Source organism: Marmota monax, unplaced genomic scaffold, assembly GCF_021218885.2.
Source record: "Marmota monax isolate L192 unplaced genomic scaffold, Marmota_monax_Labrador192_F-V1.1 WCK01_AAM20220418_F8-fsc00019, whole genome shotgun sequence".
NCBI classification, from domain to species: Eukaryota; Metazoa; Chordata; class Mammalia; order Rodentia; family Sciuridae; genus Marmota; species Marmota monax.
The window spans coordinates 110,723-124,689 of NW_026695242.1; the positions used below are offsets into that span (position 1 = coordinate 110,723).

At 39.4% G+C, this 13,967-nt stretch overlaps 1 protein-coding gene across 2 annotated transcripts; it reads left to right on the plus strand.

The window, feature by feature from the left end:
* Nucleotides 1–251: 251 nt before the first annotated feature.
* On the plus strand, nucleotides 252–9,997 carry Tmem254 (transmembrane protein 254). Of its 2 annotated transcripts, none has more exons than XM_046419915.2 (4): nucleotides 252–410; nucleotides 2,500–2,603; nucleotides 2,810–2,869; nucleotides 8,408–9,997. In XM_046419915.2, the coding sequence occupies exons 1-4, from the start codon at nucleotides 321–323 to the stop codon at nucleotides 8,526–8,528; spliced, it is 375 nt and encodes a 124-aa protein (XP_046275871.1). In that variant the 5' UTR covers nucleotides 252–320; the 3' UTR covers nucleotides 8,529–9,997. The 2 variants fall into 2 exon arrangements, with proteins under 2 accessions (XP_046275871.1, XP_046275870.1); XM_046419914.2 differs by lacking the exon at nucleotides 252–410 and adding an exon at nucleotides 436–788.
* The last annotated feature ends 3,970 nt before the right edge of the window (nucleotides 9,998–13,967 follow it).

Genomic DNA, 13,967 nt, shown 5'->3' on the forward strand with positions numbered 1-13,967 from the left:
AGTCATGAAAAAGAAGATGAAAATTGAATCTCAAATGTACAGAAAGCACAGAGAACACAGGCAACCTTGAATCTGGGGGATAAGAAGTAAAAGGAAAGCTGAGAAAATACTTATTCAGAAGATCCAAGAGGTTGAGCGCCCCAGGGTTCAATCCCAGGGGCCAAAGAGAGAGAGGAGGAGGGAATGCACTAGAGAGACTGATTTCTGTCTTCACCCCGCGCGGTGGCGCACGCCTCTCCCTCGCCCATCCCAGGTCCTACCCAGCTCCCACCCCCGCGCGTAACTGGGTGGCCACTCATTCCCCTGGAGATGCTGCAGCGATGGCGACCGTAGCAGGTGGTGCAGCCTACTTCCGGAGGGGCAGTCTGTTCTGGTTCACAGTCATTACCCTCTCCTTTGGCTACTACACGGTAAGGGCAAGGGCCACCCATCCAGGGAGCGGAGCTAGTGCTGCAAGGTCTCAGGACTCGCCTGCAGGGGTTCAACGCAGGCGCAGTCCTGGCTCCAGCGCGTTTGGATGGGGTGGGGAGGGCCGAGACCTGGGGAGGAGATACTGAAGAATTAGTCCTCAGCAGGGCCTTGGGCGGGTGCTCAAGGCTCTGAGAAACCGGCTCGCCAGGCTTTCCCTATGTGGACGCCAGCAAGCCTCCCCACCCGGGAACTCAATGCCTGGGTCTTTCAAGATGGTGGAGGGGAAGTCGGAGACCGGCAGGGATGCTGCCTCCTACTTCCGTGTAGCCAGACCCTTGCCCTCGCTGGTCACAGCCCTGACGCTGGGATACTTCTCGGTGAGTCCTCGGGAGGGCGGTAGATCGGTTTGGGCCGGCCAGGCCCTCGTTGGGCGAGGGTTGCTGTGGGAATGAGGTTCTGCGCACGCGCTCCTGACGGTTGCCTGCGTTACTGGTGTAAGCGGAAGTTCCCTGGGCTCTTGGGAAATCTTCTGCTTTAGAGGGCTTCTGCCCTTGTGTTCTGGCTCCCTGTAAGGTTGGTTATTCAGGCTTAACCGAGTCTGAGCCTCTCACAAAGAGTAAAGAAGTCAAGTTGACAGACTTCCATAGCCCTGTCAGCTCAGGATAGGACTTCCGAAGCAGAATGTTTGAAGCAGTTGGAATGGCTTGGAAAATGGGGATAAAGCTGAACAATGGGCAGGATTAAATTGCTCAAAAGAAATAAAGAGGATATAACTAACTGTTTGGGCATAGATGTGGCAGCAAGAAAGCTCTACAGAGGAAGCACGTCTTTTGTAGGGCTGAGAGTTTGTTTAATGGGAAAAATGCTAGGAAATACACTGGGAGCTAAATTGATGTAAATATGAAGGAAGGAAAAGCTATTTGACTATTGCCCAGGAGGGATTCTGAAGATTGGGGAGTCCTCATGTCCACAGTGTTGTTTGGTGTCAAGTGTGACCACTACTGTCCTGATTTCCCCATATGTAAAATGAAGGCATTGAATTGAAACTTTTCAAAAGTGCATTTCTGTTGTGCTATTTTGACTGTCTGATTAGGTGGAATCCAAAGGGGGGAAAGCTTTGAGGACTTCACATGGGGCTATCATGGAGCTGTATACTTCCTTTTATTTGTTTTTGTTTGCCCTGATAATTCATGCTTTGTTTTAATTTTATATGGAAAAGAGCATCTTGGGAAAAATAGTATTTCTCTTGACAGAGATGAATGGACAATAAACTTTGACACTGTTGACAATTCTCAAAAAACTAAGCAAAACTAAGCTGGTAGAGATTACAACATAGGCTGAAGAAAAGTTGATAATTTTACTATAGAAACCCCATGTGTTTAAGCAGTTGCTATTATAACTTCACAAAGTGAATCTTACCTATTTTTCATCTTTGTGCAGTGGGTCATTTCCAGTTTTAAAAGTACACAAGTGAAGGAAGAGACAGAAGTTTTACATTAAATGGGGCTTTGGCTCAAGCTGTAGTTTCTTCAGTAAAAAGCTAGTCAAGGAACATAAACTAAAAAAATGTTAATGACCTCTGTAAAATAATGTTTTGCTGAAATTCATTAATAAGATTAGGAGTTGGCCACCCTGGGCACTGAGTCTGATAACCACATAGTTTCCTCTGCATAAACATCGCAGTATAGTCACTTTTGTAAATTAAAATTTAAAAATGGAGGACCAGAGCGGGAGTTGTGACTCTGTGGTAGATTGCTTGCCTACAGTGTGTGAGGCCCTGAGTTCCATCCTCAAAACCACGTATAAATAAATAAATGTTTAAAAAAATAAAGGACCAAGGGCTGGGGATATAGCTTGGTTGATAGAGTGCTTGCCTTGCATGCACAAGCCTCTGGGTTCAATCCCCACCACCACCACAAAAAAAAAAAAAAAAAAAAAAAATGGAGGTCCAAATGATGCTGTTCAGAGTTTTTACAGTCTGAGTTGTTTTGTAGAATCAGTATTATTTCATAGCTGCTCTCAAAAATAAATAATTGCTGATCTTTTAAATGATCTAAAAGATACTTTGTACTTCTGCTTCTCTTTCAGTGTGTTGTCCTCTGGCCTCAGAGTGTCCCTTATCAGAGCCTTGGACCTCTGGGCTACTTTACTCAGTATTTGGTGAACCACCATCACACCCTCCTGCATAATGGGTAAGGAGAACTGCAGAAGCCCGTTGTGGACATTACAGCCCTGGTCTCACTGGAGACCTGAAAAGCCTGCAATTGCCGTTAGATATCTAACAGTGTTGCTAGTTCACATTAAGACACCTTTCTTTTTAAGATTTCTGTGTTAGATTCCATCAGTTGGTAGCTATCACCTTAAACTAGTCAAAATGTTTTTGTTTTCCCTGTTTCAGGTATTGGCTTGCCTGGCTGATTCATGTGGGAGAGTCCTTATATGCCATGGTATTGTGCAAGTAAGTCTTTGCAATAGGTCTTTGTCATCTTTCTCATGGTATCTAATGGAAGATGAGAGTAGCCACATTTCAATAATTTATATACTTTAGGATAAGAACACTCTCAGGTTAGATCTGAATCCCCATACCTAGTACTGAACCTGACATGGAGTACTCAGTAAATGTTTGATGAATAAATTCAGTTTGTTTGTTAATGAATCATTTATTTAGTTATCTAATTGAGATGACTTTTGTTATGTTTTCAAAACTGTGTGGCCCCAACTAGAACAAAAGGTTAGGCTTCCTTCTAATTTGAAAGAAGAGCTAAGTTATTGATGTAGGCCAATGGTTCACAGTCCTAGTGTCACAACTGAGCCACCTGAGGAGCTTTTATGAAATATACAAGTGTGGTTTCCAGACCCAGAGATTCTGATCTGGTAGGTCTTGCTTCAGACATAGGAATATGATCTTTCTTAAAGTTCCATAGATAATTCTGGAGCACAATACAAGTTAAAAGCCCCTAAACAATGCCCGATTCATCAGATTCCAGTGTAGGTTAATACGGTGTGAAAGTACTAGAAAAAAAATTCTCTTTACGTTTGTGCTTTGCATAAGCAAATACAGAAATTATGATACAGAGAATAAGATGATTATCCTAATGCTTAATTTCTTTGAAATTAATATTTTTGTATGACCCAGATTAATTATTACTTCTATTATTGTTGTATTACTTCTGAAAGTGCAAAGTCGGACACTGTATTACCACTATATTTTAATAATAAAAGTAATTAACATTGATTGGGTGCATACCATGCAAGAAACTGCTAAGTATAGATTATGGTATTCTATCTTCTTGTTATTAAACACACTGGGATTTCTACCAAAAGAGCAGAAAGCAACTATGTTCTTTTCACCCTTCTCCAAGTAAATTTACCCCATGAATTTTTCTGTCTCCCCCACACCCCCACTATAGCCCTGGATGAAACTCAAACAGATCTGTGGGTTTTTTAGTCACTATCTGTAATTGTCCACTCTCATCTAGTCTGTTTGTTAAAACTGTAAGCTTCTTCTAATTCAAAATGTCAGCTCCTATCCAGCTATGGCTCAGGAGCCTGCTTGTGGCTTCCTTGGAATGGTAGGAATGGTTAGGGAAACAGGCCCAGTCTCTTGATTAGTTATTTGGGTGCTATCTATGTTGCAAATTCAGTGTAGACTCTTTTTCTCTAGAGGGCCTTTGGTGAATTGGGGGGAAATTGCTTATCATTGTGGATCTCCCTTTGCATTTCCCTTGATGGTTTTTCCTGGTGCCTCCTCCAGCATGCCACTTTGCAGTTTTACCTCTGGACCTGTTTTGAGAAAGACTTTTACCCTTTTATTGAGATCACATCTGTGCTTCATTTGGGCCTTTCAGGCAGGGTTCCTTCAAAACCCACCAGGTCCAGTACCCTTCTAAAAAAATCTGTCTGGCTGATTTCCTTATCTTTCCAGTGTGATCATCTGCAAGTGTGTACAGTTCCCAGTACAGCTGGTTTCTTTGCTCTTTCACCCAGCAGACTAAAACAGTATTAATACTTTTGAGTCAGATACTAATCCTTTCTTCAAATCTCAAGGGCTTATGTCAATCTCTCCAACTGGTTCTCTTGAAGCCAGTCTCTGGACTTGACACAGAAAATGTCAGAGCATACAGGTACCTCTTTCCAATGGCCTCTTCTGCTTCTCAGTGAAATCTTACCTTGGAGTTGTTTGGCCCAGTCCTTGAACTTAGACTGCCAGAGTATAAATGGCATTATTATAACCATCTTATCCTTTGAATCAGAATTTCTGTATATGCTTATGCAAAGTACAAATATGCAGAGAATCTTTTTCCTAATACAGGTTAAAGAGAATTTTTAAAGAGATCTTTCTCATGTGGTATTAACCTATACTGGTATCTGCTGAATAGGGTCTAGTCTGGGGGCTTTAAACTTGCATTGTGGCCCAGAATTATCTGTATAACTTTAAGAAAGAACATTCCTATGTGTGAAGCAACACACACCAGATCAGAATCTCTGGGTATGGAAACTAGATATATATATTTTGAAAAAACTCTTATTTTGTAATGGCATTTGGAACCTCTAATGAAAACTTAAAGACTCAATTTAACATTCTTTTATCAGTCTTTTGAAGAGCAGAAGGAGATTAGACATGGAGAAGTTGGTTCTTGAAATCGTGGCATAATCTGTTGGAATGTAAATCAGAATAAATACTCCTTTTGAATTATAAGATAAATGACAGAATAAATAAATAAGTGAAAACCTGTAGTACAATTGCAGCCTCCCAAATTCTACTACCCAGAAATAGCTACATGTAGCATTTTGGTGAATTCCTTTTTTCATGCATGTGAATTTTTTAATTGAATAAGTAGTATGCACAAAACAGTGTGGGTACTGAACCCAGGGCACTTTAGGGTCCAACTAAGTTGCTGAGGCTGACTTTGAACTTGAGATCCTCTTGCCTCAGCCTCTGGAGTTGCTGAGATTACAGGCCTGTGGCACTGCACCCAGCTGACAATATCCTTGATTCTAGATAATTATGAGAGGCAGAAAATTAAAATTTACTGAACATCTGGCACCTTGGTATACATTTTTTGTAATTTTGTAATACATTTTTTGTAAATTCCTCTTAACCAGAGATAAGATTGGACGATGTTTGTCTTTATGTCAACCATAATCATAATATTAAGCACCTTTTCCATTTTTTTAACAATTTCATGGTAAAGCTAGGGATGTGGCTCAGGGGTATAGTTTTTATCTAGCATGTGCATGGCCCTGGATTCAATCTTCAGCAATCAAAATAAATAAATCAATTTCTTGGTAATGTCAGGTACAGTAGTACACTCCTGTAATCCCAGGGACTGGGAAGGTTAGGCAGAAAGATCTAAGTTCGAAGCCAGCCTCAGCAACTTAACAAGACCCTGTCTCAAAATTAAAAATTAAAAGGGCTGGTACAGCCCTAGGTTCAATCACTAGTACTGCAAAAAAAGATTAAATGAAATGAAAATTTAAAGGTCTCCTAAAATCCTCCAAAATAGTCATTATTAAAAGTTTAATATTTATCATTACGATTTATGCATTTATAAATAATTTTACATATACATAGAACTTCTTCTATTAACAGTTTTCCATTGTTACATATCCCTGTTTTTCTGTGTCTATTCATGTGAATTTTACTCCCATCCGTTAATATTAGTGCATAGTGTTCTATTATGTGAATGTGCCTTAATGTATTGAAGAAAGTCCCCTTCTGATCAACTTTTTAAGTCTCTAAATTGTTTTGCCATTATGAACTATATTGCAATAAATATGTCTTTGGTACATTTGGCCTACACCACCCACACTAACACTTTTGTAATTGGGTATTTGCCCTTTTCTTATCCATCTATAGGCACTTTTTTCTTTTCCCCCTTTATTTAAATACTTTGCCACTTAGATGTTTTGCAAATATTCTTTCTCTGGGTCTTTTTCTTCTGGTAGATCTTTTGAAAAATAGAAGTTGATCAGTGTAGTCAAATTTATTATTTTTTTTCTTTGTATTGAAATGATGGAAGTATTCTTTAACAGTGTCTTCTAAAAGAGTTTTACAATTTTGCCTCTCACATTTATGCCTTTAATGTACCTGGAACTGATTTGGGAGTGGGAAAGATGTTTCTGACGTCACCTTTTTCCATATGGATGCTCAGTCCTCCCAGAGCCATTTGTGATTGTCTTCAATGTCCATTGATGTACCTGTCTTATATCATATGTATATTTGTGTATGGCTATTTCTAGGCTTCCTGTTTTGTTCCATTGGTCTGAGTGTTCATTCTTGGGACAACATGGCTCTGTAGTAGTGGCTTTATGATCATTGACAGCTGATAAAGCATGTCCTCTTGCCTTCTTGTTCAATAAGGAGGCTGCTCCTGGACTTTTACACATTCTTATGCCTTGTCATATGCTGCAAAAGCAAAAATCTAAACCTGTTGAGATCTTTATTGTATTCACCATGTGAATTAATTTGAAGAGAACTGACATTTTCATTCCTGCATCTTCTAAACATGAAATGATCCGTATCCATCTATTAAAATCTCCTATAATATATCAATAAAGTTCTGTAATTTTAGGAGGTATTTCACATCTTTGTTTATTCATTTATTGACTATGGCCAGCTGTTTCTACTTTCAGATGATATTATAAATGACTTTTCTTCCTTTTCTAATTGTTTGATGGTAGTCTGTGTGGATATCATCAATTTTTATAAATCACCCTGATATCTAACAACCTTGCTAAGTCCATTTATTTATTTAGTCCATTTATTAATTCTAATAGTCTCTACATATACAATTGTGTCTAGATAGTTGCACTTCTTCTTTTCAATTTTATGTACCTTTGGTTGGTTCTTCCCTTTGTGTGCTGGCTGTATTTACAGTGTCAGCTGAAAGTGGTGGTAGTAGACATTATGCATGGTTCCTGATCTTAAAAGAAAGCCTTCTGCCAGGCGCAGTAGCACAAGCCTGAAATCACAGTGGCTTGGGAGGCTGAGACAGGAGGATCACGAGTTCAAAGCCAGTCTCAGCAATGGCAAGGCGCTAAGCAGCTCAGTGAGACCCTGTCTCTAAATAAAATATAAAATAGGGCTGGGAATGTGGCTCAGTGGCCCTCAGTTCAATCCCCAGTACAAAAAAAAAAAAAAAAAAAAAAACTTCTGTGTGTATCATGTTACAGGAATTGTTTCTTCTAGAGTTCTGTAGACCTCTAGTAAATTTAGGAAGCTCCATTGTATTTCTAAGTTTGCTGAGAACTTTTATTAAGAATAGATGATAAAATTTATCAAATGCTTCTTCTGAATTTACTAAGATTCTTTATGGTCCTTTTAAATCTGTTAGTGTAGAAAACTATATGCTTTTATATGTGATGTTTGTTTTAAATAAAAAGTCATCCAAGTGAGATTTATATTACAGATGAGACTAAAATTTCCTTCAATTAGACCATTTTTCTTATTTATTAATTGTAGTTTTGTTTTAGGCAGTTTAATTTGAAAGACTCTGTGAGCAGGTGTTTATTATTACTGTGCACCAAGCTCTTTCCTAAGCCCTTTGGGTATATTATCTTACCAATCACCTCAAAATTTGGTGAGTTAGAAATTACTATTTCTATTTTTCAAATGAGAAAACTGAGTGAGTTTCCAGGTCACAGCTAGTGGGTGGCAAGCTGGGATTCTCTTCTGGTCTGTCTTCAAGACACTTGCTATGAAGCCCTGCTAGTGCTGATTACCTATCCACTGATCAGAATCACATGAGAAACAGTTGTACAATACTGTACCCAGAGAGCAGCCAGACTGGTTCCCAGGGAGGTGTACCACCTAAGATGCATTTATCAGAAAACAAGAGAGATGAAAAGTAAATGAACCCATCTTTCACCTTCAGAGAGAAACAGCAAAATAAACCTGAAAGTAGATGGAAGTGCTAAATGAAAAAAATAGAGAAGTCAGTAACCCCCATAAAATGACAATTCTGGTGTCTGAATTTTGTTCTTTCTTTTTCAGGTATAAAGGAATCACAGACAGCCGGGCTCAACTACTCTGGTTCTTGCAGACTTTCCTCTTTGGGATAGCATCTCTCTCCATCTTGATTGCTTACAGGCCAAAGCTCCAAAAACACAGTTAAAGGAGAAAGCCAAAACTTCCTCTCCACTTTCATATTCAGACTCTCTTTTGGGGGGTGCTATGTTTACTTGATGATCTTTCTACATTCTAAAAGTTCTGTCCTACAAAGGTATTTAAGACCCTCTCAATTGTTCATTTTTCTTCCATATGCTCGGGTTGAGCTTGAGTAGACTAGTCGTTATCTAAGAAAGAAATAAGAAAAAACTCTGGTTTTCTAAGTTCTGCAGAAAACTTGAATGGCAGCAGACTTGCAGCCTCTGCCTCTAAGGCCCTTGGCTGTGCTGGTCCCTCTCTGTTTTCAGGGCTGAAAGGAGTACTAGATTTGCTTGCTGGTGGGCCTGTGCTCCCTGTTTCTGAGTAAAGCATCTCTTCGAAATTTGTTCTCATCTTTCTGAACCAAAATGAAATGACACTTCCATAATACATTTGTTAGACACCTGTGAGGCAGGATCTTATCTCCTCAACTAAGCAATTGTGTAAAGGCCCAAAGGACCTGCCAAGAACCCAGAGCAGAGGACCAGGGCAGGGTCTCCCTGATGCTGCCAGCCAGCAGTGATCGTTCCCTGCACATGGCCCCAGGGACACAGTGCTCTGTGGTAGGCAGAGTGTGATGGCCACTGCTAGATTGCCCCTTCAATTCAGGGTCACAACTCAGGCAGCTGTCCTTTTCCCTGGGGCGCCTGTTCCCACCTGTGCATCAGGTGGTTCTCCTCCAGTGTCATTGACAAAGGAGGGAAGCACTTCGCTTCCACTTGTTCTGTATCATTCATTCCGTGTGCCCTCATCTCCTAGAACAGCACAGGACACCTTCAGTAGTGGTGCCACATTTCTGTGGGTCCTCTGGGGAAACGTGGATTGTTCTCCACTCTCCTGCTGTCTGTTGCTTTCTTCATCCAGCCCTAGCTTACTCAGTCACACCCACTTTCCTCTCTAGAGATGCTAACCTCTGGGTTTTCCAGCTGATTACTACCTCCCTGATTAACCTGAATGTGCTTTATTTCTACTGGCCTTTGGGGAGAGAGGTCCCCTATCTCTGTCCCTTTACCTTGGAAAAATGGCACCATCACACTTAGGAGACATTAGGGCTCTTTCTGTGGAGAGCATCTGCTTGTTCTCTGGAAGCTATTTCTCATTTCCCTTTGGGATTCCTTGGGCAGGTTGTTGAATCAGCATACATTTATAAGAAAAAACTCTCCCCAAAAAGAAAGCCCCCATGAGAGATCATGAGCTATGAATTGTTTTTAGTGGACATAATTTTTTTGCAAATATATCTCAGTCTTTCCTGATCTTCCTCTTGGAGTAGGGGTTACTTTTGAGTAAAGAAAAAAATTTGACCAGGAGTTAAGCATCATGGAGATCCAACCCAGATTTTTTTTTAAAGCATAGCTGTCTCCAAATGACACTAATAATGACAATAATTGTGCCCAGAACAATGTGGCAGATGATTAAATGAAACAGACTAACTCAAAATGCTGTGACTTTCTCTACAATGAAATGGATTTTTTTTGTTTTGATCAGTGTTGATATTATCACACATTTTATTCTTTTTCTCGGTAGCTCTAAATGGAACTGTTGGCACAGTTCAAATATCAGTTTGGCGTTCACTGATTAAGAAATGCAGAATGCCCTGGTTGTGGGGTGTGTAGTTCTCCATTCCTGTGTGCTCACTGAGTCTCTGGGTTGGACACCAGTGTCTCTTTTTCCTTGTATGGTTGTTTCCTCTTTGTTTCTGTTTTCATTCAACATCTGATAAAATCTGTGCAGCAGGTGAAGTGTTCTGGCATTTTTAAAATGCCAAACCTAAAGAAATCCTATGATCTTATTTGTGGCATTATTATGGCTTAGAACCAAAGGGGATCTTAACAGATGCTGCAGGTCATTCATTTTATAGAACCATAAACTGCATCCCAGCAAGAGTGACCTACCCAACATCTTCCAGAGAGAGGCAGAACCCTGAGCCTTGTAGTTCCCCTTCCCGCACAGCCCAGGGGTTTAGAAGTAAGTCTGTGAAGCAAAAAGTAAACAGAAAAATGGAGCCATCTTGGCTCTGCATTAGTCATGGTGGTGATATGGGAAAAACAGATCTATGTTGAGATGAAGGAGAAAAGGCCAGAGGCATTTCATGGAAGCAAACATGGAAGATGAAGAGACTGACCTGTTTTCTCATAAACCCAAAAGATTTCCAGAGCATGTATAGTTTGGAAAAACAAAAAAGAAAAAAAAAATGACCTCACATCTTAATAGAAGTATCAACATATAAACTAACATGGCCTCCATTCACATGTTTATGAATCCAAGTCTGAACATGTTTTATAAGTCATGGTGTTAACAAGCCTTAGGTTTAAGAGGCTAAATTTCAGATGTGTTGAGGCTTTTTAGGAAAACAACTTGCTCTCTCAGAAGGCCCTTATGTCTTTACACTGAATATACACAAAAGAAAAGAAGTTAGAGGATAGAGTGCAACTTCAATTTTATCTTGCTAAGGCCCTTCCTGGAGTTTCCTTAATTCAAGCTCTAAGTTTGATGACTTGGTTAATAAATACCATTGCCCTGCAAAGGAACTAAACAGACACTTCTCAAATGAAAAAAATATGAGTGGTCAAAAAATATATGAAAAAAGTGTTTAACATTGCTAGTAATTAGGAAACTGCAAACTAAAACTACACTGAGATTTCATCTCCTGTCAGAATGGCAATTATGAAGAATACAATTAACAAATATTGGTGAGGAGGTGGGGATACATTGCTGGTAGGACTGAAAATTGGTGCAACCACTCGGAAAAAAAGTGTGGAGAGTCCTCAGAAAACTAGGAATGGAACCACCTTTTGATCGAATTATTGCATTCCTCCATATATATCCAAAAGATTTAAAGTCAGCACACTGTAGTGACCAGCCACATCAGTGTTTATAGCAGCACAATTCACAATAGCTATGCTATGGAGTCAATCTGGGTGCCACTCAACAGATGAATGGATAAAGAAAATGTGGTGTATATACACAAGCCATAGACAATGACTTTATGGCATTTGCCAGTCAGTGGATGGAATTGGAGACTACCAGACTAAGTGAAATAAGCCAGCTCCAAAAAGTTAAAGGTCTAATGTTTTCTGATATGAAGAAGCTAATCCAAAATAAAAGTAGGATAAAAAAAAGAAGAAGAAGAAAGATCAGAGGATTAGATAAAGGAGAATGAAGGGAAGGGAGGAGGGATGAGAATAGGGAAAGACAGTGAAATGAATCTGACATAACTTTCCTATGTACATAAATGGATATGCCTTAGTGAATCTGACCATCATGTACATCCAAAAGATACTAATTTTAAAAAAAAAATCAATAGCGTAGAGGGAAGGGAACAGTGGGAGGGAAGAAGGGAAGATAAGAGGAAATATCAGGGACTGAATTAGAACAATTGTATTTCATGTTTTTATAATTGTGTCATGGTATATTCCATCGTCATGTATAACTAAAAGGACTAATAAGAAAAGATGAAATGGAAACTTACTCTTCATTATGTACAATTTTATGTAGTTCTTTACCCTATCTAAATATTTTTTAACTCACTATATATAATGAAAGTATAGTCTCCATTTTTTTTTCTTTTTATGAGGAGATTTGTATACTGATTCCACAGTGAACATTTGAAAATGCTAATCAATTGCCACTAAATATGCTTTTTTTTATTTTTTATTTTTTTGGTACCAGGAATTAAACCCAGGGATGCGGAACTCTTGAGCCACATCCCAGCCCATTTTATATTTTATTTAGAGACATGGTCTTGCTAAGTTGCTAGGGCCATGCTAAGTTGCTGAGGCTGGCTTTGGCTTTGAACTCGCAATCCTCTTGCCTCAGCCTCCCAAGCCACTGGGATTACAGGCATGCACCACCAAGCCCTGTAGTGTATCTGCAATTTCTAAGAAACATATTAAGATGGCTTCTACCATACTAAAATATTCAGTACTTAGGAAAACAAAACATTTCAGTACTTAGGAACACAAAAAAGTGGGAGGTCTCTACACTGAAAACAAAAACAAAGATGAAAGACAGAAGTTGAAGAAGATACAAATTCTCCATGGCATTAATCTGAGCAATGATATTTTGGACATGACCCCAAAAAGAACAGGCAACAGAGGTAAAAATAGACAAACAGGATTTCATCAAAGTAAAAAGCTTCTGCACAGCAAATGAAGTTCTCAACAGAGGGAAGAGACAACCTTCAGAGTGGAAGAAAATATGTGCAAAGCCACACACCTGATAATATCCAAAACATACCAGGAACTCAAACTGAAGCAACAAACAAAGCACTCAATAAATGGAAAGTCCCTGAGTAGATAATTTCAAAAGAAGAAAAAAGTCAGGTGCAGTGGCATAATGCCTGTAATCCCAGTGACTTGGGAGGCTGAGGCAGGAGGAGGGCAAGTTCAAAGCCAGCTTCAGCAATTTAGGGAGGCCCTAGGTAACTTAGCAAGACCCTGTCTCAAAATAAATAAAACTGCTGAGGATGTGGCTCAGTGTTTAAGTACCCCAGGTTCAATCTCCAGAACAAGAAAAAAACAAAAGGAAGAAGAAAAAATCTGCCCCTGGTGGCACAAGACTGTAATTGCAGTAACTCAGAAGTTGGAGTCAGGAGAGTCAGAAGTTCAAGGGCAGCGCTAGTAACATAATGAGACTGTCTCAAAATTAAAACTTAAAAATGGCTGGGGATGTAGCTCATGGGTAGAGTACCTCTAGTGTCAATCCCCAGAACCACACAAAACAAAAAGAGACAAACAAATGGCCAACAGATGTACAAAAAAATGCTCAAGGTCACTAATAATCAGAGAAATGCAAACTGAACCACAATAAGATACTATCCTGGAGGTGGGGTTGTGGCTCAGTGGTAGAGTGTTTGCCTCGCATGTGTGAGGCCCTGGGTTCGATCCTCAGCACCACATAAAAATAAATTGATAAACAAGAGGTATTGGGTCCAATTACAACAAAAAATAAAATATTTTTAAAATGTTGTCTTCTCACACCAGTTAGAATGGCTATTACCAAAAGGAGTAAAGATAAGTGTTGGCCAAATGCAGAGAAAAGGGAACCCTAGTTCACTGCTGATGGGAATGTAAATCAGTAACCCATTTATGATAAACAGTGTGGTGGTTCCTCAAAAAGTTAAAAATAGAACTAACATCACCCAGCAATCTCATTACTGGATATATATCCAAAGGAAATGAGATCAACATGTCAAAGAGACATCTGCACTCCCATGTTCATTGCAGTATTGTTTTCAGTAACCAAGGTATGAAATCAATTTATGTGTCCATCAACAGATGAATGCATAAGGAAAATGTGGTGTATCTACATAGTGGAATACTATTCAACCTTTGAAAGAGGAAATTCTGACATTTACAACAGCATGGAAAGACTGAAGGACATTGTGTTCAGTGAATTAAACAAGATA